Below are 25,582 nucleotides of genomic sequence, written 5' to 3'. Positions count from 1 at the left end.
TTTACTTGCTCTGAGTAAATGTCCTCTGCCCATGCTGTCCCAGCCTTGGGTGAGCCTTGTCTCTCACAAGCCTAAAGAAAGGGTTGAAAACAACTTTTTGGTGCCCGACACGACGAGGCCCTGAATGTATGGCCTCAATAACTAGGTCGGTGCTGATGAGGCAAGAACTTGGCCTCGACCCAAAGTAGGCTGCGGGGTGAAACTGTGCTCCTGAAGAGGTTAAATTCAGTGGGGCCCCACTCCGCTGTGCTCAGCTTGCTCTTGTTCACTCCCACCTTACTTCAGCCCTAAAAAAAATGAATTAGGCACAGGAGCACGGGAAATTAATAATTAATTTATTCATAAGCACCTGCAGGAAAACAAGGGAGTGGCTGGCTGGGAGCAAGCGTCAGCAGTGCTCGGTGTTCTCTGAGGTAACCGGAGGGAGCTCACCATCCACAGAGCCCCCCCCCACAAAAAAACAAAAACCTTAAAACAGGAGAAACCCCCCCAAAACCCGCCCCGGGCCCGCGCGAAAGGCTGGGGCCGGGCTGAGCCCTGGCGCGCTCAGCGCACGAATGCCTCTGCCCGAGCTGTCAATCACCCGCCTCCCGCTCCTCCTATTGGCCGCTGGCGGGGCGGCCCCTCCCCCTCCCTTTTCCTATTTTTACCATTGGCCGCCGGGCTGGCGTTGCCAGGTAGATCAGCCACGACCGTGCGAGCCCCGCGATTGGCTGCCCGCCGCGGCGCTTGGCTCGCGCCGATTGGGAGGGGGAAAAAGGAGAGGGACGGGGCGCAGAACCCGAGCGCCCTTTCCCCCCCTCCCCACACTCTTTTCCCATTGGCTGAGCCCCCGCCGGCCGGAATTTCTGATTGGCCGGCGCGCGCTGTTGCTAGGCAGGCGAGGCGGCGCGGGGCGGAGCTCCCCCTTCCGATGAGTCGGCTCTGAGGCCGAGGCAGCGCCGAGCACCCCGAGAGCCGCCGCCGCCCGCCCGCCGCCACCGCCACCACCACCACCACCCCCCGCTGCCTGCCCGCCGCGCACCCCGGCAGCCTCCTTCCTCCGCCGCCCCGCTCCGAGGAGCCCCGAGTCCCTTCCCCTCAGCGCCATGGCCTCGGGATCCGAGTAAGTGCGGGCCGCGGCCTAGCCCTGCGGCCTAGCCCTCCCCCCCCCCCCCACCCTCCTCCATTTCTCCTCCTCCTCTTCTTTCTCCTCAGGGCCCCGGCGATGGCGCCGTGCCCGGCCGGAGGGGCCGCGGCTGCCCGATCCCGCTGTGTCATGCAGGCCCCGCGGAGGCGGGGCTGGGCGGCTGGGGAGGGGCCGCGGCCTCGAGCGCGCTCCCGAGCCGGGCGCGTGCCCGCGGGGGGCCCCCCCGTGCACCCCCCCCCCCCAACCCCTCAGCATCGAGTCACTGAGGGGGGGGGGGTGAGGCCGGGCCGGGGCCTCCCTCACGAGGCCTCCCCACAGCCCCGAGGCCTCCCCCCCAGGCTCAGGGCCTGGCCCGAGGCCTCCCCGCCTCGTCCCGTGCCGGTTTCGGGCCCGGCCCGGCGCTGTGGGGGTGGGTGTGTTGTGGCTGGGCCCCCCCACTGAGCCGTGGTGGCTCCTGGCCCCTCGGTATGGCCCCGGTTTCCAGGCCCCGGATCGGCTTTCAGGCCCCTCAGCACGGAGCTGAGCGGCGGTGCTCGTCCCACATGCGCTGGGCGGCGAGGGGGGTGTTAAAAATAGCACCCAAAGGCATTTCCCAAATCCAGGAGCGCCTGCTGGGTCCTACCAAGGCGTGCCCAGAATCCGGTGAGCACGGCAGAGCTAAGAAGCAGTAGGCCCCAAACCCCGTTTTGCAGCTGGCCGAGGTGAACGCTGCCCTCAAAAGAAACGTGCGCTGTCACAAAGTTATCACCGCCACCTAGGAACCCGCAGAAGTTATTCTGCAACAAGAGCTGCCTCTTAGCTGCGATTCTGGGCTCAGTGCCGTTGGCAACCATCTTGCTGAGCCGAGCTTCAGCACTGCAGGAGCCACCAGAGCGTGGTTTCTGAAGAGCTTCTCGTTTTCATGTGCCTACCTACCTGTCTGAGGACTTGGCCTCTCAGGCGTGGGGATGAACTCACTGCTTGGTTGCCCTGTGTGTGGCTGCAGTCATCAGAAACATCAGTCATTTGTTTTAGTGGATAAAATGCATTTTGGATTTATAATACTGACTTAGGGAAAGCAGTTCAGCCCATAACATGGGTGTTCAGGGTCAGGGTTGTAAGAAACTACTGACAGGTTTGTCACAAAAGAAGGTTCGTGAGGGCATTCATTTAAAAGGCCCACCAGCCTCCAGAAGGCAAGATTGTTTTCACTTTCATTGCTGAAGCTGGAATCGTTTTGAGTCAGGGACTTTTCCACGATGTATTTACCACAGACTTGCAGGAACATCTTAGTTCCCTGGTTCATGGGGATTTTTGGAGATTAGTGCTTGTTTTCAGAAGAATTGCTTGCCAGTAATTGTCTTCTGCTCTCTCCTGATACAGTTTGCTGTAACATGTAGCCTTTGGGCATTAATGTGTACTGAACAAGGGGTGCTCTGACAGAGAAAAACATAGAAATGTTAAAAGTTGTTAAAATGTCCCCCCTCCCCTTCCCAGTGTAAAATGGGTCTGTTGGGCTGCTTCACTGAAAGAAAAGGGGGCTAAGAATGAGGCTTGGGAACCCATTTTGGGGGGGCTTCAGGGGCTAGTACATGTTTGCTTCAATTTTACTGATGTCTTGTGCTTTATGTACAAGTTTGCCCATTAGCTGTGCAGGGGATTATGTCCTCACTCCTGCCCTCTGTCTAGGGGCAAGCTTTGAATTTCCTTTTAATCCCCAAGCAGCTCTAAAGCTATGTTTTGTGTTCAGTTTGTCTCTTTGTTGAGTCGGTGAAAGAAGTGAGGGAGAAGGAAAGTGTGTGAGGGAGCTGACACAAGGGATGAGTTGGGGAGATGATCTAAAGAAGCTGCAGTTTCTGACAGAAAACTCATTGGGGAGCTTTAAAAATTGCTTAGGTTAGCAGTCTGCCTTGGCCCCTCACTGAAGTTTACCAGCATGCATAGGAAAGTTGGCAGAAGAGGATCACGACCCATGCTTTAGGCTTTCCAGCTTAGTATTTTCAGTTCAGGCTCTCCTTCCCTGCTCTGTAGATGTTGTCTGAGTGTGGCTGAGGGGTGCAGACATATTTTGCTCTGTCATTTCACTTAATGCATGAGGAATCCCCAGGAGAGGTGCAACGAGGGCAAATGGTGATGGTAATGTTCTCAGCTGCTCCAGGAAGACTGTCAAAGTCCTTACACTTGTCTGCAGGAGAAACAACATCGCTTGCCTGTGTAGCTGTCATGTAATTTCCTAACACTTTTGGTTCTTTGTCGGCACAACTCTTAGGTCAGAGAACTGAAGCTGAGCCCAAGCATTTAGGTATCTGTGTGCTGTTTCCAGGATACCTTTATTCCTTTCTTAATGCCCCCAAGTTTTTCGATTGCTTTAAGTGCAGTAATGTACTGATAGCATTGATCCAGCCCTCACTTCTTACTTAGGGAACTGCAGATTCAGTTCTTCAGTACCAAAACTTTGTTTTCACATTCAGCAGAACTAAATGTACCTCTTGCTGTGTACTGGAAGATTGCTGAACTTTGTTTTCCCCTCCAATTCTTCTACAGCTTTTGCATTATTGAAAGCTTTGGTCAAAAAAGCTTTCTCTTGTTGCCCAATTCCTCTTCCATTTATTTTTCTCTGGAGTCACAGTCCATTTTTTAGGCTGCATTACAGTCTCTGTGTCCTGAGGGAGAGCTACTCAGTTTCAGTGCCAGTTCATGCAGCCAAACTCCTGGCAATGGTTTCTTATCAGAAGCTCTTTGGATCCACATCTCATGTGTGGAGGGGTGTGAATTACATTCAGACTCTGAACTAAATAGAAGTATTGTTGCTTGCTGGTGTCCCCTAATTGAACTTCTTAAATGCACCTGCTGAATTAATTTCCAGTGTCCAGGAGCTGATGTCCTTACAAGCACTTTGTTATTTCTGCCTGCTGTTTTAACTACAAGATGCTGTCGGACCTGACAGTTTATTTATTTCAGTTTTCTTAGTGCTCTGTTAGGTTTTCATGGAAATCCCAACCCTTTTAGGACTCTCCTAGCACCATGTTTTAGATTGAAGATGAAAGTCGTGAGCTTCTTCCTGGATGTGTCCAGCAGACTTCCTTGTCTCTCCTTTGGGTTTCGAGAGTGGATGCATAACACTTGACATGCTCATTGACAATGTTAATTTCTTACCTATTGCACTCTTAATGAAGAAAGGGAAAATGCAACTTGGCCAGTGCTGGCAGTCCTGGAAAGACATGTTTTACAACTCCTTGTTTTGTTTGCTTAAAATAAGGTCATCCTCATTTGCAACGTGTTTCCTATGCTAGTATAGTTTATGCAAAGCTTGAAAACCTTTTGGAAACAAGCTGGCTGCTCTCGTAGGCTTGTGTTGTTCCCCTCTTCTTTGGAAGCCTCAGAGAGAGGAGCCAATACTGCACAGTCAGTCTTCTGTCTCTAGGGTGTGAGGGGTACCTCAGGTAACAGTGCTGGAGGTATGTCACACCTCTCTGATGTACCCCTAAGAGATTCAGTGAACACACTAAGCAAAGCTCTGCTGCAGCATGCTGCCTTCATGCTGTGCAGCTGCTTGCTCTGCCACTTCCACTCAGGGTTGGATTTCTTCTGGTGGTTTTGTCCCTAAAAGAGCTAAACAGAGCCAGAGAGTGCAGACAGCACAGCTGTACTCAGAGCTTCCTGCTCTCTGCTGGTGCTTGCTGCTCGCTTAGGACAAAGACAGGTATTCTTTGTTTGTTTGTTTTGTCTCATTAGGATCAAGCCAAAGTCTGCATCATTTTCTGTTACGTCCTTAGATGTTGGCACTTGTGGACTATCTTGAGAAAGTAGTCAGATGCCTATGAAGGGAAGTTCCAACAGTCTCTTAATGTTTTGATTGGCTAATGTACAACTTCCAAGATCATCTTGGTTCAAGTTGTGGTTTTTTTTTTTTTTTTTTTTTTTTTTGAAATGAATAATTTGCTGTATTAGATTTTGAAGGAAATGATTTAATCTGCCTTTATCCCCCTTTCCTTGCTGTTTGTTTTGCTTCATTTTTGTCACGACAAACAAATTATCTGTCACACTTCTTGTGGTGTAGTGGGCTAGAGCTGCTGTGACTCCTATGAAGATATTGCAGAAAGGTGCTTATATCCTTAAAAAAAAAAAAAAATCACATTTTTAGTGAACACTTGGATATTTCTACTGGCTTGCTGGGTTTAACTAATAGCCCTTGACAGGCTAAACTCTTACAGCTCTTCCTGTCAGGGGAGCTGCAACATTGTGATTTAATTCCCCTATTTATCTGGGATTTGTCATCAGATAGACTTAAACTTTTGTTTCGGTTGCAGTGGTTACATGTGATTGCAGATGAGTCTGACTAATTCTTTTAGGCGAAACATCTTACAGTCAGCAACATCTCACTGACCACTTCTTTTCACCGATAGCTTCGCAGCTATTTCCATTTGAGGCTGGTAAGGTAGTTAATACTTACTCACAGAAAGCGTTCTGGTTTGCACACCTGAAGTGGGTACCTGCGAAGAATATTCTCCTTTGTCTTACAAACAAGGATGGTTTTTAAAAGACGTGACAACAAAAGCCTATAGGAAACGGAGACCAAAGCATGGGGGTGACTGGAGAGGGAGGAGTGGTATCGCTGAGACTCATAACTTGTGTTTTCTTCCCCAGTTCTAAAGCGGATGACTTATCGACTGCAATTCTGAAGCAGAAGAACAGGCCCAATCGGTTAATTGTTGACGAAGCCATCAATGAAGACAACAGTGTTGTGTCACTGTCCCAGGTGCGTCATCGGGGAAAATCAAAGCATTTCATTTGGGTAATACGCAAGCTGTTGCTGTACGTTGAAAAAACTTGAAATTTAACTTTGCAACATGAATCTAACTATTTGTATAAGAAGCTGCAGCTGTTACAAGCGAGGGAGGTGGGTTGTCTTGTTCTTGAGTGCTCTTCCATGCTAAAATATATTTTGATGATGATCTTTTAAGATTCTCTTGAGTTTAAGCCCTTAGTCTGGCTTCAGGATTAGCTCATGACCACTATAGTGGGATCCTGTCTTTGTGGATTTAGTTCTTGTCTTCCGACACGTAATTCTCCAAAGTAACTCCCCTTCAAACACTCGAATTCTTGTTTTGTCAAAAGCTTTCTCTAATGTTGTTGTTGTTTATAGGCAAAAATGGATGAGTTGCAACTGTTCAGAGGAGATACTGTTCTGCTAAAAGGAAAGAAGAGGAGGGAAGCAGTCTGCATTGTTCTGTCAGATGATACCTGCTCAGATGAGAAGATTCGCATGAACAGGGTTGTTCGCAATAACCTGAGAGTGCGCCTGGGTGATGTGATCAGGTGGGGACTGCTTTGCTGCCTGTCGTGTGTCCCTGGATTATCTAAATAACTTCTGCACTGGCCCTGAATTCATTCAGTCAGTAGCAGAGGCAGGATATGCAGGAAGTATCCTTAAGTCTTTCAGAGGAGACCTCAGATACATTTTCAAGTGCATGGCTTATGTCAGGGATCTCAGTTAATTTTTGGGTGTATTTCTGGCTGTGTGCATATTGGGGTTAATACTAAAAAACAATGGTAATGATTCTTGAAGTCTCTTCAGCACTTTCATGAGCCCAGGTCCTGCCATTAAATTGAATAGTTCAAATATTCCACTGCTGTCAGTTTTCTTCCCGACTTTACATTGTCAGAGGAACTCACAAATTTTTCATGTCTGAATTTCTCATCTCTATGCCATTAACAGTGGAAGGCATTAAGCAATATCGTAATTGATCTAACAGTATCTAGCTCAAGCATGAAGCTGCCCTGTGGCATACAGAAGTTGAAACTTGATAGGAATGAATGACAGAAACATGAATCAAATACCAAGATTAAAAATCCCCAAAGGAAGTTATGTTCACGTTATCTGTATTTCAGTTCTTGTTATAAAATTTTTGAATTAGGAGTGCTTTAAAAGTGTTGTGGTAATTTTGTTGTACAACACTTGAAGAAAGTGGTGAGAAAACAAGGAAGTGCACATCATGAGTTACAGAAAAGTATCCATTCTATGATAGGAGTAGGGCAAAACTGCCTGAACACTTCTGACATACAAAATTGCTAATTTGCAGGCTTAAATACGGGAAGGCTGACAGCTTCTTCCCCTGAGCATCTTCCTAATATGGAATATCCTATATATTTTAGGAAAATTGGAACCTGGTTTCTGGCACTTTTCTTCCTGGGTTGATACCTGGATAAAGCTGTAAATGTAAAATAAGTTTTATACAAGCTTTGTAGAGGAGGGGGATGAGGCTGTACTGTAGAAAATGCAAGTTTTAAATACCGCCAGGGTTGGAACAGAACAGTGCTTTGACCCAGTCCCTGTGAATAAAGGTGAATTCTTACCTTAAAATGATATGAGGCTGCTGTTGGAGTCTCTGCTAGTGTGACAGTTGAGCCTCTGCCCTCTCCTCTTCTTCTGGGACTGTGTCTATAGCAGTTCTCAGCCCTCCAGATGCATTACATTACATTAGCTTCATTGCAAGGGTCAGAGAACTTTGACACCTCTTGCCCTCATAACTTTTTCTTGCTGATCTTTAATTACTTATTGTCTTACCTTCTGTGGCCTGGTCTCTGCCAAAATACAGATTCATGCATTAATCACTTCCTGCTTGTGGTCTGTAAACTGTTTTCCTTCTGGGAGAGCTGGTCTCTTCCTTTTCCCTTTTTGCTGTATCTTCTCTGTAAAACATGTGGTAAATGAATCTGTTAAGTGTCTTAAACAGAGTGGCCTACGAAAAGTAGTATGCTCAGTTGCAGTTCAGTGTAGGCTTTTCCTAGCAGGCGAAGCACATTTGAGCTTTCTGCCTCTCAGCTGCAGCTCGATACTGAGCTATCGCTACGGTAGGCTGTTTGCCTACCCTGTAAAATCACGGCTGTGGTGTTTGTTTAAAAAGCTGGAAAGGGTCTGAGGACTCTAACCTAAATGTCATCCTCCACAAAGTGGGATTGACAGATGCCTGGCTGCAAGCCAATTACCACTGATTGGTACTTTGAGAGCCTTTGCTCTGAATCAGGGTTATTGGCAGCAGGGGCTCTATTTCTTGTAGTAGGTTAGAGAGATGAAGGAAAAAAGTTACCCCCAGCTCCCTTTCTCTTATTGTTGGTTCAGCAGTAGCTCCTTGTGGAAACAAAAATTAGCTTCTGACTCTCTCAGGTCTTCTGGCTGCACTAGTAATTTCTGAATTTGCTGGGGATGGCAAGGGACATCCTGGCAGAAGAGCAGAGGTAGGAAGAAAGTCTGAAAACTCCCCCGCAGCCTGGATAGGGCTGAGAGGATTGAAGAACAACACATGTTGTGAAGACTAGCTCTCTGCTGGGCATGATATTTGCTTTGTCAGCACTGAAATGTTCTTGGGCAATTGGGAAGCCTCAGCACAGATTTGGAGAGTCCTTTCTGGTGGTTGTGCTGGCCTGGGAAGTGACATTACTGCCTTTTCCAAACTCACATATAATTCGAGGATGACTTGACTAACCGGAGTTTTCTTCTGTTGCAGCATCCAGCCCTGCCCAGATGTGAAATATGGCAAACGTATCCACGTGCTGCCAATTGATGACACAGTAGAAGGGATCACGGGGAATCTGTTTGAGGTCTATCTCAAGCCATACTTCCTGGAAGCATACAGACCCATCAGGAAAGGTAATAGCACGTGTTACTGTAGTCCTTATGCTGCTGACTGTGGTCTAGGTAAAGAGAGAGACTGGGTAAAGAGAATTTCTGGGGACTAGCACAGATCTCTGCAAAGCATCAGACTGGCACCTGCAGAGTGAGATTTTGCTTGTTCTGATTCAATTTCCCCTAATCTTCAGAAGAAAGGGTAATATCTATTACTGGCTGGCACAGCAGCATGAGTATTCTGCTTTTTTTTTCTTGCTACATTGGATGGGGCCGTGTTAAAGTCTTAGGTAGAATTTATTTTAATAAGATTCTCTCCTATCTTGCTACCACTCAAAAGGATTGTGTGTTTGCCTGTGTGTTCATTAATTGGTTGGGTAGAGCAGCTGGCACCATGACTAAATTCACCTCTTCAGAGCAATTCAATTAGTAACTGTGAGAGTGCTTAGAAAATGAAATGCACTTTCAGAGCTGAGCTAGTAGCACTTCTGCTGGAACAAGTAGGTCCTAATGCAGTATAAACACAAGCTGAATGAAGTTTTCCAGCTTCTGTAGCCCAGTTTAGCCAGGAGTCATAGGCAATATTATGTATTACTCTCCTTCCACAGACAAGCAGTTACTGTAACTAATAGTAACTTATATAACCACTTCCAAATAATTTTTTATTATGTTAGAGCTTCTCACTGCTTTCTTGCTTCTAGTGCTTCTGGCTAGAGTTTTTCCTCTTTGAGGCAGTAGACAGAAGTAGGACATTCAAAGCTGCACTTCGCGTGTCTTTGTGCAGATTGGAACAGCCACTCCGAAAGTCACTTATTCGGAGCAGTAGTAGCAAAACCAATAAGCAGGTGGTGTCTGGAGAGAATTTCTCTAGTGAAACAGATGTTGCTGTACTTTAGTGCAAGGCACTACGAGTCAAAATGGGACAGTTTGTGAGTTGGTTGAAGAAATCTTGTGTTTGGGATCGAGTCTCATGTTGCTCTGCAAACTTCTTGAAAGCTTTTTGCATCTCAGGGTGGTTTGACATTTCAGTCTGGATTTGGTTCCTTCTGTCTCATGACTTTTCACTTGCGGTGGTTGCACCATTTACTGTCTCTGGGCAGGCACCTCTTTTGTAAAGCAATAGCTAGTTTTTAAAGGAGACAGTAAAAACTTGAGCATCTTACTCCTGGACCCTATTCTTAGCCAGTTTCAAAAGATCAGTGATGCTTGACCTCAGTTTGTGACTAGGTAGCTGATCAAACACAAACTGTAAACCAGTTTGAACATTTTTTTTTCCTAAACTACATCTGCATTATTCTTAGGAAGTTTTTTAATAAAAAAATTGTTCCAGAACAGTTGAATTGGAACTGAATGGGAAATAAATGTGATTAATTGCCTTTGTTTGGTATTTAGGCAGAGAATTCTTTTCTCTTGTTTGCTGTTTGTTTCTGGATGAAATGTGAAAAGTTTAACTGCTGCAGATCTAAACAGTGCTCTGGCAGTCACACAGTACGTGCAGCTGAAGAGTACGTGCTCTAAAATGTAGAGCAGTGTTAAAAATGCCAATGGCATATGCATGCGTAACCTACTTCCTTATCCTCTATGGCTGCTGGTAGTACAAGGGCTGACATTTTGCAGACATCAGCTGCAGCAGGCCACTGAAATGTGGGATTTTCCAGGTGACATCTTCTTGGTGCGTGGAGGAATGCGTGCGGTGGAATTCAAAGTGGTGGAGACAGATCCAAGTCCCTACTGCATAGTGGCTCCGGACACAGTGATCCATTGTGAAGGAGAGCCCATCAAACGAGAGGTGAGCTGAACCCTGCCACGCAGTTCTTGTCCTGAATCCACTCTGTCCACTGAAATCTGTTTCTGTGACAGTCCTGGAGAGCAGCAGAGTTGCAGTTCCTGGTTTGCCATTTTGTGTATTGAATGTGAGGGTTAGGAACTCTGGTTTCAGGAGATGAGCTGCTGCTGAAGGTAGTGGGAGAAATGTGCTTCCAGCATCCTTCCGCAGACACTGAGATAAGACTAATGTTTAGGTTTGCTGAGAAAATGGTACAACTTGATAGCAGCTAGTTTTTTGCATCTGCTTCCAGGTATCTCATGCTGGACTTAGGTGCATCTTTTAATTCTGAAGTTCTGTTGACCCATAGCAGGGAGGACTTAATGTGTAGCTAAATTTCATGCCATGTGAAGAGAAAACGATTAATGCTTTTTGAATGAGAAACTTGAAATCTCTAAACAGTTTATTTATTTTAATTCAATCCCTTAAGTTGTCTAACCTGAGTATCCCAGGTTTAAGGCAACTTGAGTTACTTGTCTGTCAGGAGTTGGCCACCTTACTTTTGTAGAGTAGGAAATCTCAGGCATATGAGCTATGGTGGCTGTATACCTCACAAAGTTAGCTGCTTTGTGAAAAATTAATGCCTGTTTGACAGTTGTGAGGCACTGGATGAGTCCTATTTGGGCTCTTCAGGACACAGTAGAGGCATTTAGGAGCAAGTTCAGCCAAAGCCAGCAGAATGAGGTCAAAATAAGAGAGGCTGGGAGAATGGCCTTGGGCTAGAGAAGGGAAGGTAAAGGGGAAGGCTTTCTGGCAACTGCCTGATGAAAAGATGTAGATGACCAGGTTCTTCTGAGGCTTGTGCCTGGGGACGGAACTAGAGACAGTTGCAGAAGCTGGGTCAAGGGAAATTCTAATCGATGTTAGGAAAAAGGTTTCTACAAAGCCTAAAGAGAAAGAATCTCCAGCTCTGGAGACCTTCAGTGCTTGTCAGGGTCAGGCTCTGAGCAGCCTGCTTCACACAGTAATCCTGGCTCTGTGGGGCTCTGGCTTGATCCCCTCTGAGATTCCAGACTATGTTATTTTATGATTTTATTGTGGCATTAAGTTACAGATAACTAAGGCCAGTAGAGATTTCAACACCCATGAGCAGAATGATTGCTGTAGGGCTGTACTGGAAGAACTAGCTACAGCTGGTCTTACTGCACATCTGAATTTCATCGTTGTCAGTTAGTTTGAGTCAGTCCCAAAAGAAAACACTGCATCTGAGAACTGTATGGTAGCTAGGGCATTTTGAGCACTGAGAAATGTTGTTTGCAGTTTAAGGAATATTTTATACTGGGCTCCGTTGTCTGTTTTAATCAGTTAGACACATGAGAAGATCACATAGCTTTTTTTGTGCTTGAGTCTGTAGCAGCAGAGGCTGTCATTCAAGAGGCCAGGTTTCATTGAGGTCTAGGTACATGCAGGTAATTCCTGTTGTATATCTGGGAAGTCAGAGCTACAAAACAATTGTAGAAGAAACCAGGAAGTCTTTTAAGTGAGCATCTCAAAACAGCAAAGAAGGAACAATGAGCAATAGCCCAGATTCCTGGTTCTGTAAACTGGAAGGGATTGTTGTACCCATGTCTTCACTCAAATATTGAATAATTTTCCTTCCCGGCAGGATGAAGAAGAGTCCCTGAATGAAGTGGGCTATGATGACATTGGTGGCTGCCGGAAGCAGCTGGCTCAGATCAAAGAGATGGTGGAACTTCCCCTCCGACACCCTGCGCTCTTCAAGGCCATAGGGGTGAAGGTAAGCACCTGCATGCTCCAGGTTGACTTTGCTGTTGTCTTTGATACAGGAGGTTTATGTCTTATTGGAGGGGAATAAGTAACTTTTTTTTAAAAAAATGCTGGTATTAGGAGGCTATTTCCTTACATTTTAGACACAGATTAAAATGCTGGCACTTGTAAAGCAGAGTGATGCTTTGAATCATTGCTGTCAGTTACTGGCAAGGTTTTTGTTTGTGTGTCATGCGAAGTAGTCAGGGTGTTGATGGCTGGATGGCAGTTGTTGCATGAGCCTGCATCACAGTTTTGGACTGGCTTTATCCAGTGCTTGGAATACACTGTGAAGCTACTCAGGCGTTCAGGTACTAGCTTACCACCTAAATCCCTTGCCTCTGTCCCCAGCCTCCACGTGGCATCCTGCTGTATGGTCCTCCTGGCACTGGTAAAACACTGATTGCCCGAGCGGTGGCCAACGAAACTGGGGCCTTCTTCTTCCTGATCAATGGTAAGCTTTGAGTCTGCTTTGGACCCAAACCTGCTGTGTGGTCGTTCTTCCAGCTAGTGGTAGTGAATGGTTTAGATAAGGCCACCTTATAGCCACCTCTGTGTCCTTGACATCTTTTCTTACCTCTTTCAAGTGCCTCACTGAGGACACTTAATGTGGAAGCATCTGTGGTAGTGGCACTGTCTTTAAACTTGATTGTTCTGCATCAGTGGTTGAAAGACAGTTTTGTGATGTGGGAATTTGGAGTCTGTTTAGGTGAGTGTTCATTTATGTTGGAAAGGGCAGAGCTAGGAGTGAAGTGGTGAGATTATTCTTTGTATATGGGCGTAGAACACTCATTTCTGTTGCTGACAGCATGTTTTATTCAGAAAAGAAGTTGGTCTGCACTGCAGTTCTTTTTCCTTCAAGTGAAGCACAAGACCTCTTTTGTTCCACATAATATTAAATTGGGAGGAACGTTCCTGAAAGCTATAATGAGTACTTTGGAACTTAGCTAGAAGTGACAGGACCTCATATTGTTCAATCTCACCTGTAGCAGTTGAGGTGGATACTGGTTTATGGCCACTGAACAACAGATTCTGAATTTTCCTTGCTGCTTTTCTGTCCCATTTTGCAATCAGTGCTGGAATAACCAAATGTTTGTACCTGAGGAGCGCTGCTTTTCTTCCCCAATTTCAATCAGATCCATTAAGGTGAAAGCAGTGGATTGTACAGTACAGCACAGCATAGCAGAGACCAGCAGTAGGGAACTGCCTCGCTTTTTATCTCAAGATGTCATAAGTAAATGGGCTGTTGCAAACCATATGTTACCCTTGTCATCTACTTCTTAAGTCTGTGAAAGGTGTCACTGTATGCCTATAAGGCAGCCTTTTCTTTAGAGACTTGTGCTTCTGGTGTATAATAAAAGTAACGTGCATTGTCAGAATTAGTGATGTGGTCTTTGTGTGGTTGGCCCAAGCCTGCAGCTGCAAGCAGCACTGTAGGCAGAACTGGTATGAATTGGTGAGTTACTTGAAGTGAAACAGTGTGGTACCTGCCCACACCCATGGCTCTGCAGCTGGTTCACTTCAGGCAGCTGTAGCAGCTCTGCAGCCTGAGGGTCAGGTTTATTTTCCTCAGATCTTTCAGAAGAAGTTTGCTTTCTCTTCGTGACCACTCCCATCATCAAGATGGAAAAAGATTTTAAATGTTTTTACTCTTTTTTTTTTTTTTTTTTACTCTTTGAGGGGAGGTTGTGATTTTTTTTTTTTTGGCAGGCTGGTTTTTTTTTTTCTTGTTTTATTTTAGTTTTGGAATTCATTTATAGGATCTTATAGAGGTAAATGTGTACCCATGTAATGCAAGCTAAAGACAGCTTAAGTATCTTACAGCTTTTTCCTTCCCTATCCTGATAATTCATCACCATATAATTTGATTGCTTCTCTTGCAAGCTAGGACTGGCATTAACAGTGTGTGGTGGCACATTACAGAGAAGTTCACCAAGTGTGAAATAGGGTAAGAAAAGAGGCAGCTAAAGGTAGCTCACTGACTAGCGCTGCATTCTGTTAGAGTAAGCTGAACACACCAGAATAATGATAGAAAATAATTTTGCATTCTGTTCTTGCCTGTTCAGCTGCAAATTTAGTGAACTTGGTTGATAGTGTTTGCTTTGGCTTGAAATATAGATACTCCCATGTGAATGTTGTATTTAAAAAAAATCATCTACATGCCTCGGGGCTAGCTGTGTCTCTTCGGGGTGCCACAGAGCTGCTATTTTTCAGGTCCTGAGATCATGAGCAAGCTGGCTGGTGAGTCTGAGAGCAACCTGAGGAAAGCATTTGAAGAAGCAGAAAAGAACGCTCCTGCCATCATCTTCATTGACGAACTGGATGCCATTGCTCCTAAGAGAGAGAAGGTAAAGATAGCCTATAGGAGGTATAGAGGTGTCTGTACACCGTTTTTGGTAGCAGCTGGCATGAATGTCTGTCTGAGTTTAGGGTAAAGCAGCAGTTAATGCTTGAACTCAGTCAGGTGTGAGAAGAATAGTATACAGTTCACAATGTTTGTTATCAGCTTGTGGCTCTCACGTCCAGCTCCTGTGCTGTAGAGCTTCTAGTCTAATGATTGTTTTTTAGTCTAATAATTGTTTTGTCTCTCTGTAGACACATGGAGAGGTGGAACGTCGCATAGTGTCTCAGCTGTTGACTCTTATGGATGGATTGAAACAGAGAGCACATGTGATTGTTATGGCAGCTACCAACAGACCTAACAGCATTGACCCAGCACTCAGGCGATTTGGTAACCAGGATTGTCAGCTGTTTTCTGTAGCATTGTAATGGTTTTACCCTGATATGCAGTTGAGCTCCTCCACAACTGCTCTGTCACTCCCCCTCGCCTCAAAGGAAACGCGAGAGAAAAGGCTCAAGGGCTGAGATTAAGGGCAGGGGCATCACTCACCAATTATCTTTATGGGCAAAACAGACTCAGCGTAGGGAGATCAGTAATTAGTGCCTATCACTAGCAGATTAGCACTGTGGAAAACTAAAATATGGAAAAGCAAACTAAAAACACCCTCCCATATCCACCCTCTTCTGTGTCCTCCCCTGAGCATTTTTTTTCCCCTTAAATCTGCTCTTCCAGAGGCACAAACAACATCACTTATTGGCTCAGGTCCCTCTCAGAGGATCTGGAGCTGGCTCCTCTATGCCGTGGGGCAGCTGCTGGGCTCTGCTCACAGAGGCCACCCCTGCAGCCCCCTGCTACCAAGCCCATGCCACGTAAACCCAATACAATCAGATGCTTTGTTACAGACTATGCTTCAGGGGCCTTGGAGAGATGGAGCAGAAATTAATATTAAAAGTCTTCTGTGTGTTCCATAGACTATTGACTTGTGTCTAGCTGCTGCTTTGTAATTTATTTCTAGGCTTCTGGCCTTCGATATAATTTCCTGTTTTATTTAGGTTAGAACTTGTAATAAAAATACTTCAAAATCATGTGGTAGTCTCTATTAGGTGAGGCTAGCTCAGGACACACTGAAGGAGTAAAAGACTGCTTGAGGGCCTATGTGTGCCTCAGGTTGTAGAAGAATTGTCTGACTTTCCTTTTATTATTGAGGAGTCTGGTAGCTTCCAAGCTCCATGTTTTCAAAGCTCTACAGCGTGAATTAATGTCTGGTGTATGAGCAGTTAGTAAAGTGTGTAACAGCAAACCTACCAAGCTTGCAGGAGAAAATGACATCTTCAGTGTGTAGAAGCATGACTAGAGGCAAATGATAGCTGTATTTATGAGGCAAGTGATAGGTGTATGTTAATACCGCAGTAATATATAGGTTACCTGCCTCCCCAGATAATGAGGCAGTTGTTTTTTTTCACAACCTGGGTTTTGCTGGGATGATTACTGTAGGAAGTTCTAAAAAACTAAGTATGTCTCTCCGAATTTGTATACTGTTATGCTGAGGACACAAAAGTGGAAATAAACACAAATGCCTCATGGTGTATTGTAACCCTCATTGGTTAAGGGAAGTATTCTTTTTTACAAATGAAGCTTGGAAAATGTTGCTAAACCAGCAGTACCCTGCTTTTTGTAGTCTTGAAGTCTAGTTAATACAGTAGTTCCGCTTTTCCAAAATGGCTAAGGCCTTTATTCTCTCTGAGCTGACTATGAAACTATGCTGATAGATGCTGTAGAGAAACTCAAAACTCAGGCATTTTCTGAAACTACGTCTCTGTAGCTTGTCATTATGTCGTTCAGTCAGAAGCATACAGCAACTGCAGCTTCTTTGGTTTGCAGAATCAGCAGCTCAACATACGTTTTGTACTCCCCAGGTCGTTTTGACAGAGAGGTAGATATTGGTATCCCAGATGCAACTGGGCGCCTGGAGATCCTGCAAATCCACACAAAAAATATGAAACTGGCTGACGATGTGGATCTGGAACAGGTGAGCAGAATGCTGTTGGGAAAGCTTGTCTCTGCAGCCTAACGTTAACTGATGCTGTGTTTTGTGGTAGAGTTGTTATGGCTTTGATCATATAAATGTAGTTGCTCGTTTAGGACAATGTGAAACTGGGTGAACGCGTGATCTCTGGGCTTCCTTCCAACTAGTTTACCAGTGACTAAAAATCCTCACTCGCTAGTTAAAAGTGGCATGGCTAAGAGAAACAATTGTTTGTCAGTACAGTCTGCATGTGCCTTGCTACTGTCCTCCTGGGTTTGTTTGCTGTGTATTTCTACTCGTAACCCTAAAACAGCTCTCAGGGAGGTGAGTGAGTGTTGTGGTGATATGGGATACCGCATGTAAACTCAGTCGGTTCCTGTTATTTCTGTCTTGAATGAAGAACTCCAGTCTTGGGGTTATCTTTCTGTGTTGTGCCATCTGAATTCCAGTTGCAGCTTTGATCTCAAGTGGGAGGTGGAACAGCAGTGTCTCTGCCTGTTAATTATGAGGTGGCACTTGCCTCCTGAACCCACAGTGGAACGTGGAACACTGATGTTTCTGTCCTCCAGAGTTCCATTGCACCTCCGAGTGAGTCACCAGAGCATGCAGAGTGCTTGCTTGTGTCCCTGTGAGTCATAGTCAGTGCTTTGCTTTCAGGTGGCAAACGAGACCCATGGACATGTTGGTGCTGACTTGGCTGCTCTTTGCTCAGAAGCTGCTCTTCAGGCTATTAGAAAGAAGATGGATCTCATAGACCTAGAAGATGAAACCATTGATGCTGAAGTGATGAACTCACTGGCTGTGACCATGGATGACTTCAGGGTAATGCAAGAGTGCCCCTCTTTGAGGTGCAATGTGTAACTGTTTATCTGAAGCATGTGAACATGACATGATAGCATTATTTAATGCCATTTCTTCTAACAATAGTGGGCTCTGAGCCAGAGCAACCCTTCTGCTCTTCGGGAGACTGTGGTAGAGGTGCCACAAGTTACCTGGGAAGATATTGGTGGTCTAGAAGATGTAAAGAGAGAGCTCCAGGAGCTTGTACAGGTAAGAGTTTGCAGCTGATTTTTTGCCTAGTCAGCTTAAGTAATAATTTTTCTGGTAAAATCCAGAGCCTCTTCATACTCCTGTTTGGACTGTAAACAGAATAAATGCAGTTTTTGTGGTAACTGCTTGTAATGGACTGAAAATACCACGGTGTTCTATCTTAGTGAACGCAGGGAGAGGAAGGTGCTGGGAAGCAGCTTCAGACTTTCCTTAGTTGAGTGTACGATGACATCTTTCATGGGTCTTGTGCTAAATGCAGCATTTCAGCCTCTCATAAGTGAAAGCCAGCAGTGTGAGCATTGCTGAGAATCCTGTTACTTGGTGGCTTTATCTGCCAGAAGGTAAACAAAGATTCTCATGCAATGAGCTTCCAGAGGGCTTTTTATTGGTGTTACCATTGAGACAGGTGAAAAATAATTGTGAAGCCTTCTGTGAAAGGAGACAAAAAGTCATGAATGTCTGTGGAAACTTCTGGTGTCTGAATCAGGATGGTTTCTTTCTGATACATCCCCGCTCTCAGTTGTCACTGTAGAGGCAACCTGTCTGTGAGTTAATAATAAATAAATAGAAATCTAATTTTCAGTCTAATTTTCTGGTGTTAAACCATCACCTAGCTCTGACCTTGCTGCTGAGGATAGAAGCTCACATCAGCCACTTTGCGTGTCTCTGGAGGGCAGAGCTGACGAGGTTGGATAATGAGCTGTTCCCTTTTGCTTCTGCAGGGCAGAATGAAGCTGGGGTTAAGTGTACTGGAAAACTATCCAAACTGGTGAATAGTTCTTAGGGATAAATAGGCATTTTAGGGCAGCTTTACAATTGGGCTGTGCTGCTTTTTGAACCAGTTCTCATCTAAAATCTGTAGTGGCCCTGAGCAGGCAGAAAATTGTGTTTAACTCACTAGAAATCTCAGATACTGTTTCTGGTAGGAGCAAGGTGCAGGCCTATTCATCACGAGAATTTTTTGTTGTTTACTCCTGCAGTATCCTGTGGAGCACCCAGACAAGTTCCTCAAATTTGGCATGACTCCATCAAAAGGGGTTCTGTTCTATGGGCCACCTGGTTGTGGTAAGACGCTTCTGGCCAAAGCCATTGCCAATGAATGCCAGGCAAACTTCATTTCCATCAAGGGCCCAGAATTGCTTACCATGTGGTTTGGAGAGTCTGAAGCCAACGTGCGCGAGATCTTTGACAAGGTAAGTGTTTCTTCTGCTCCCCTGTGCTACATTTCTGCTGAGATACCCCCAGAACATCGTCTCTGCTCAGCCTGTCTTACTGGCCCAGTTCTTACTTGTGTATTTTTTTGTTTTCTCCACTTGGACTGTGAGCAGGGGCTGCTTTCCCAATGTTACAGAATTAATCGTGTTTGGGAACATAGCTAATTAAATGTTCTTTCTCCCACTACAATTTGCATCTTCTGTTACAGAACGATCAATGTGCTAGTGCCTTAGCCATGAGGCTGGCATGAGAGTGACATAAATATCCTCAACATGCCTTGAAAACTGACATCTCATTAGCTATTAACTTGTACAGAGTTTCAAAACACCTTTCAGGGTCTTGTCCTGCAATATGCATAATGCAGAAAGGAGTTCCACTCCTGCTGCCCAGTTCCCTGTAGATTGCGTTGCCTCCTGTCCCACGTAGGGATTAACTCGGGGATCCTCACTGTTGTGGTCAGGGGAGCTGCTGGAAGAGCAAAGCAGAAAGGAGAATGAGAGGGGAAGATGTGGGTTGGAAGGGAACCTCAGAGGCCATCTGCTCCAACTGTTAGTCCAGAGCAGGAAGATAACTTGGAATTCTGGCTTGTGTGTGTGTGAGGTTCTTGTGTGTATTAGTTGATTAGTGCATTAGCATACTAGCCCAAACCAAGGATGGAGAATCCCTGACCTCTGGGCCTGTGTGCTAATGTTAGAATTCCCTGATTGTAAAGATTTTTTTCTTTATTTCTAACTGGAATTTTCTTTGCAGCAGTTTGCACCCATTTTCACTGCACACCTTGAAGGATCTGACTTCTTTTGCCTGTAGTTACCCATTAGGTAGCTGAAGATGGGCTGGATTTGCTCCTTCTATTTGATACGTTGTGACTGTGGATACCCCAGTGCCTAAATAACCAGCTGACATCCCCAGATCTTGCTGGGAGAGTTTGCTCCTGGCAGATTGGTTCCAGCTTTCCCTCTTGGCATTAGAGTTACCACACTTCTGCTTGCTCTATGGTGCTCTCAGTTTTGAAGAAATTCACCTTGTTACTCAGTATTTAATTGGGGTTTTCTAGAGCAGCTCCTCCAAGCTCTCCTTGAGGCAGTAGTGCTCTGGTACTCCTCTGAGCTGCTGTAATTTTAGGGTATGCTCAGTGTGAAATCAGTGTGCTCCTCGCCTGGTGTTATTTAACAGGGACTAATTGTTTCTGTTTGCCTTTTGCAGGCCCGCCAAGCAGCCCCTTGCGTGCTCTTCTTTGATGAGCTGGACTCCATTGCGAAGGCTCGAGGTGGGAATATCGGAGATGGCGGCGGTGCTGCAGACCGTGTCATCAACCAGATCCTGACAGAGATGGATGGCATGTCCACCAAGAAGAACGTCTTCATCATCGGTGCCACCAACAGGCCAGACATCATTGACCCAGCCATCTTGCGCCCTGGCCGCCTGGATCAACTCATCTACATCCCTCTGCCTGATGAGAAGTCCCGGGTGGCTATTCTTAAGGCCAACCTGAGGAAATCACCAGTTGCTAAGGTAGGATCTGTGCCATGACTGCACCTGAGTTGGTTTTGCAGTGCTCTGCACTTGCTTCTCATGAGCTGGGGACGGAGAGGAGGGCTGGGGACTGCTCCACGCACTGCAGAGCTGTGAAACCTTCCATCTCTGAAGAGTGGAAATAGATGGCAGAGATAGGGGGAGGCTCGAGTTCTAAAACAAGGTACCAACGCAGCTAGATATCAGCGTGTCAGCACGGCAGGTCTTTGTCACATAGTAGAGTTCTGCCTACAGTGCAGGAACAGGAACGCCTGTTATGGCAAGATGGAGGAGATTCTTGTACTGTGAAAGAAAAATAAATGTAAAAAACGGGGGTGGGAGATGGAAATTGAAGAGGAACCATTGCAGTTAATTGTTGCTGAGCTCTTTCATAGGCAAGAGTTCTATGTCTTGCCTGGGAAGCAGGCAATAATGAAACTTATGGGGTTAATCAGAGGAAGACAGGTGTCAGGTGAGTGTGCAGACTTTTTTAGGCCATTCTTATGTTTTTTAAGAACTGCTGGGAAGGAAAGCTTTAAAGAACGTTGCAGTGCTTCTCTATCAGTTGACAGGAAGGAGACTGTTTGTCCTCCCCATTTCCACTCATCTCATTTGACTCCTAAAGTTGAGACCTGAGGAAATCAAGTCTGGAAGACTGCCTGCCTCTTCCTGAAGGTGAACAGTGCAGAGGCATATGTAGCTGTGTAGCAGGCTCTTTCTGTGAGCGAGGAGAGTGTGGCCTGCCTTTGTGTGTGGTTAACTTTTACCAGAAGCAAGAGCCTTAACAGCTCATCTTCCTAAAATTGACCAAAGTTAAGGCAGTGCGTTGGTACTGTGGGATCTGAAGGCACTTCTTTGTCACCTGAGAGTGCAAGGTGTAAAGGAGAGGCCTCTCTCGTTTTCCCCTAGGATGTTGACCTGGATTTCCTAGCTAAGATGACCAACGGCTTTTCGGGGGCTGACCTGACAGAAATTTGCCAGCGTGCCTGCAAACTGGCCATCCGCGAGTCCATCGAGAGTGAGATCAGGCGAGAGCGTGAGAGGCAGACCAACCCTTCTGCCATGGTGAGCGGGGCACTCAGCTTTCCCTGCTCATGAGAGAGGCAGCCCACCTCTGCCCGTGGGTGAGGGATGATGCGTTCCTCTCCGTAATCCTCAGATGAGGACGAGTAGGCTTGGCACAGAGCGCTGAGCTGGAGCACTTTGTTCTCTTCTTGTGGGAGGGTGAGGGCCTCCTGTTGTGCCTCATCACTGGCATTGCTCAGAAGGCCCCTGCTGCAGCTGTGACTCAGTCTGCTGCAGCATCCCTCCCTAGCCCCTGCCTCGGCGAGTATTGTTGCATCCTGACCCGGGGGGGGGAGGGCTGTGGGCGGGTGTCGGGCTGCCCACAGCTCACCTGGGCCCTCTGTCCCACTGCAGGAGGTGGAGGAGGACGACCCGGTTCCTGAAATACGCAGGGATCACTTTGAGGAGGCCATGCGCTTTGCTCGCCGCTCTGTCAGTGACAATGACATCAGGAAATACGAGATGTTTGCACAGACTCTACAGCAGAGCCGTGGCTTTGGCAGCTTCAGGTAACCCTGAGGGAGGCGGGGAAGGCAACGTGGCTCAGCTAGCCTCAGAGCAGAGCACTGAGGGCAGCTTTGCTGTCCTCTGGGTAACAATCCCCTCTTCCACTGCATTTTCTGGTTCCCCCCAGTGTGTACAGCACCCAGCTGAGCACACAGTGGTACAGGCTGTGCTGCAGGTCAGCTGTAGCTGCTCTGCTAGTGCTCCTGAAACCCATCAGCCCTTTTTCCTTTAGTGCAAGCAACATCTGGCAGCAGTGTAAGCCTTTGCATGACCTGCCCTAAGGCTTCACCACATTTCTCCCCTTTCCTACTTGGCACCCGGGGGCTGGTGTGGAGGGAGGGGATTGTGCTGAGCTGTGAGGAAGCTTCTGAAGAGCTTCTCTTCTCTCCCCTTTTTCACTGCTGCCTGCAGGTTCCCATCAGGAAACCAGGGAGGTGCTGGTCCAAGCCAAGGCACAGGAGGTGGCAGCGGGGGCAACGTGTACAGTGAAGACAATGATGATGATCTCTACGGTTAACTCGCTGTCCTCATTGGACCAAACTCCAAATCAGGCCACGTTGTACAGGGAAAATCCAATGTTCAGTGGACTCTCGGCTTCTTCATTCCTCAGTCAGAACAGTGTAGCTGCACGTCAGACTTTGTACAGGGAATGTTTTCTGCAAACACACAAATACAGACCGATGTTCAGTTGGGAGGCAGACAGTGAATTAACAAGGAGGGGAACCAACTTAATTTCTGAGAAATTTCTGTTCTAGTTTATGTGGCAGAATCAGCAGCTTTAGCAAAGGGTACAACGTTAGCCTGTATTAAAAAACAAAAAACAAACACAAAAAATAATAAAAAAAAAATAAAAATCCCACAAAACTCTAGCCAGGCCCCCGGCAATTCCTTTTTGTGGTACTGCTGGAGCATCAGCAGCGCTGCCTCTGCAAACCCCATTTCTCACTTGCTGTCTGAGCACTCCTCACCTGCCCCTCTTGTCTGTTTTGTGCATTTCCCTGGAGAGTGTGAGGTTGCTCTCTGTTCATACATCTCTTAGCTCATGTTAACAGAAAAAACTGGTCAGACAATCTCTCTCCTGTGCCATAACTTGGCACAAAGCACTGAGTAAGAGAGCCCTGCTGCCAGTGGCAGGTATCTGGTGTTGCTTCACTGATGCTGGCCGCGAGCTGTTGAGTTTCCTGCTGCTTTCACTCCAGTGCAGCACAGTGCTCCTCCAGAAATCCCCCTTTCATCCACCCTGCCTGAAGGCAGGCACGAGAGAGTTCTTGGGCTGTCTCTGGAGTCTGGTTCAGCATGACCTGAGTGTGGTTTGGGAACAAGAGCTTCCTCTGATGCTGTAGCAGCAGTGTTCGTCAAGCTCTGCAGAGAGATTTCCCCCTTCTGCAGAAACGATTTGTGTGTCCCTGTGGGCTTCTGATGAAAGCTTTGGTTCTTTGCTGTCAGCTTGGCCTTTATTGTGCCTTTTACTCAGTAGTCAAGTTTTGATCATATTCTTGTGCTTTTTCTTCAATTTCTTCTAGCCTTCTGGCCCACTGCTTGATTTATTTTCCCTTCTCTGAACTGAAAGATGTGCTACTGCTGTGCTTAGTGTTTCATGTGGGTCAGGCAGCCAGCCCCTGCCCTATCCTGGTGCGTGCACTCATTCACCTGTAGCTGGAGGCAGGGCTGCACCTGCTGAAGCAGGTAAATGGCCCAGAGAGCAGAGCTGCTCTTAGAAGGTGCGTGGCCAGCTGCAGGGCAGTGCTGCAGCAGGAAGAGCAGCTGTGAGCCTGTACCCATGAGCCTAGACCTGTGATGCGTGGCGTTTGGGCTCACCCCTGAACTCCATGAAAAGACAGGGAGCCTCCTGTTCAGCATGGTTACTTTTCACTTCCTTTTTTTTTTTTTTTTTTTTTTTTTTTTTTTTTTGTGGGCTCTGGCTGTATAATTGGGAAAAGGGGAGGCTCTGGGTGCCTGCATATTCCCGAGGACCAGCTGAGTGTGGCAAACAGAGCTTCAGTTCAGTTCGTTGATGCTTGCCTTTGACCCCCAAGGCTGGGAGCTGAGTGCTCCTCCTGCCCTGAGCAGTCGCAGCAAATGCAATGAATTTGATTCTCCTTTCCCTGCCTGGCTTGAACGTGCAGCTTCGGCCACCAGGAGGTAGGTGGGGCTCCCTTCCCCATGTCTGGATCACCCAGCTTGGGGCTGGATTTGGCACTGGGCAAGGGAAGATGTGTTTAAACACAGGAGCAATGCTGCTGGCTGCATGTGGCCCAGCCCTGAACCAGAGGGCAACGGGTCTTGGCACAGAGCACGGGTGTGTGCTGTTGGCTTCTAGAGAGCTGCAGAAACTGAGGATTTCTGCAGAGATGCTGAACTGTGGATGACATTGGGAGAAAGGGTCCCCCAGGGCTTTTGGGGTGATTTCTCCCACAGCAGGAGCTGTGGAGGGCCCAAGCAATGGGATATTTGGCCCTAAAGCCTCTCAGTTGCAGATGAGCTCCATCAGCCTACCAAGGCTCAAAGGGAGCATAAAAAAGGGTGAGGGAAGGATATGGCTGAAGGATAGGGCTATCCAGGAGGAAGGGGGCTTGTGGGGAGAAACACACTGAAATCGAGAGTGCTGCCTAAATAGCACAACCACCTGCTGCAGGCTGTGCTAGGAGGCTGTGGGAGCCCCCGGGGAGGCTGGGCAGCCTCTGCTCGGGTGGTCTGTCCTAGTTCAGAGGCGACTGCTGGCACTGTGCCTCTCCTGTCCTCGCTCCTGTCCTCGCACCACCTTGCACCAAGGTGGAAGATGCTGCCAGCTCATGGGGCTGCGCTGCTGCTCTGCGATGTGCTTGCCATCAGCCACCTGGGGAGGGGAAAAGGGCTGTTCCTCAGCAGGAGCCCTGCAGGACTCAAAAAAAAAGCCTTTGTCAAGCTCTGTCAGGGGGGTGGGTTTGGGAACGTCACCCCCAACCCCTGGGCTTTGTCCCTGCTGGTGGCAGATCCAGCCCCGCATGCCTGTGGGCTGTGCAGGCTGGGGCAGGAGGCAGAGGGGTGGCGGTGCATGCGTCCCAGCTCCTGGGAGCATAAGGTTTCCCTGCCTCCTCTCCTAATTACAATTTAATTAGCACAATTAAATGCAGCAGGAGGGTTGGAACCCCTCCTCTTCTCTGTCTCCTCTGGGATGTGGCTCCTGCTGGGGACAGCCCTCGGGGGAGCCCCCGGAGCATCTGCCTCTGCCCTGGAGCAGTGTATGGGGGCTGTGGGTAGTTTTCTTGGCCCCCTTTATTGCCACCGTGGGTGGCAGCTCCTTGTCTTGCCCCTGTAGCCCTGGAAGCATGTCTGTGGTGCCCCAATCCTACAGCTCAACCCCACCAGAGCCCGCACAACCCCCTCAGGGCCGCAGTGTGTGCAGCATGGGGGGCGAGGCCCTGGGGCCTAGGGCCTGGCACCGAAGTGTAGGACTAGAGGGAAGGGCCTCGAGTTGCACCAGGGGAGGTTCAGGCTGGAAATGAGGAGACATTTAGGTTGGAAATGAGGCGACATTTCCCCCCTCAGCCGCTCTCTCC

The 25,582-nt window shown here is 47.2% G+C and overlaps 1 protein-coding gene across 1 annotated transcript; it reads left to right on the top strand.

The window, feature by feature from the left end:
• Positions 1 to 921: 921 nt before the first annotated feature.
• VCP (valosin containing protein) lies at positions 922 to 22,912 on the top strand. Its single transcript, XM_084503106.1, has 17 exons — positions 922 to 1,105; positions 5,756 to 5,867; positions 6,255 to 6,427; positions 8,617 to 8,759; positions 10,394 to 10,524; positions 12,167 to 12,298; positions 12,679 to 12,781; positions 14,542 to 14,675; positions 14,923 to 15,058; positions 16,585 to 16,697; positions 17,352 to 17,516; positions 17,622 to 17,744; positions 18,725 to 18,937; positions 20,163 to 20,471; positions 21,381 to 21,536; positions 21,891 to 22,045; positions 22,455 to 22,912. The coding sequence occupies exons 1-17, from the start codon at positions 1,089 to 1,091 to the stop codon at positions 22,558 to 22,560; spliced, it is 2,421 nt and encodes an 806-aa protein (XP_084359232.1). The 5' UTR covers positions 922 to 1,088; the 3' UTR covers positions 22,561 to 22,912.
• The last annotated feature ends 2,670 nt before the right edge of the window (positions 22,913 to 25,582 follow it).

The sequence above is a fragment of the Aythya ferina genome, assembly GCF_964211825.1.
Source record: "Aythya ferina genome assembly, chromosome: Z".
Taxonomy (NCBI): domain Eukaryota; kingdom Metazoa; phylum Chordata; class Aves; order Anseriformes; family Anatidae; genus Aythya; species Aythya ferina.
The sequence above is the reverse complement of the archived record's forward strand: the minus strand, read 5'-3'. Positions and strand labels throughout refer to the sequence as shown.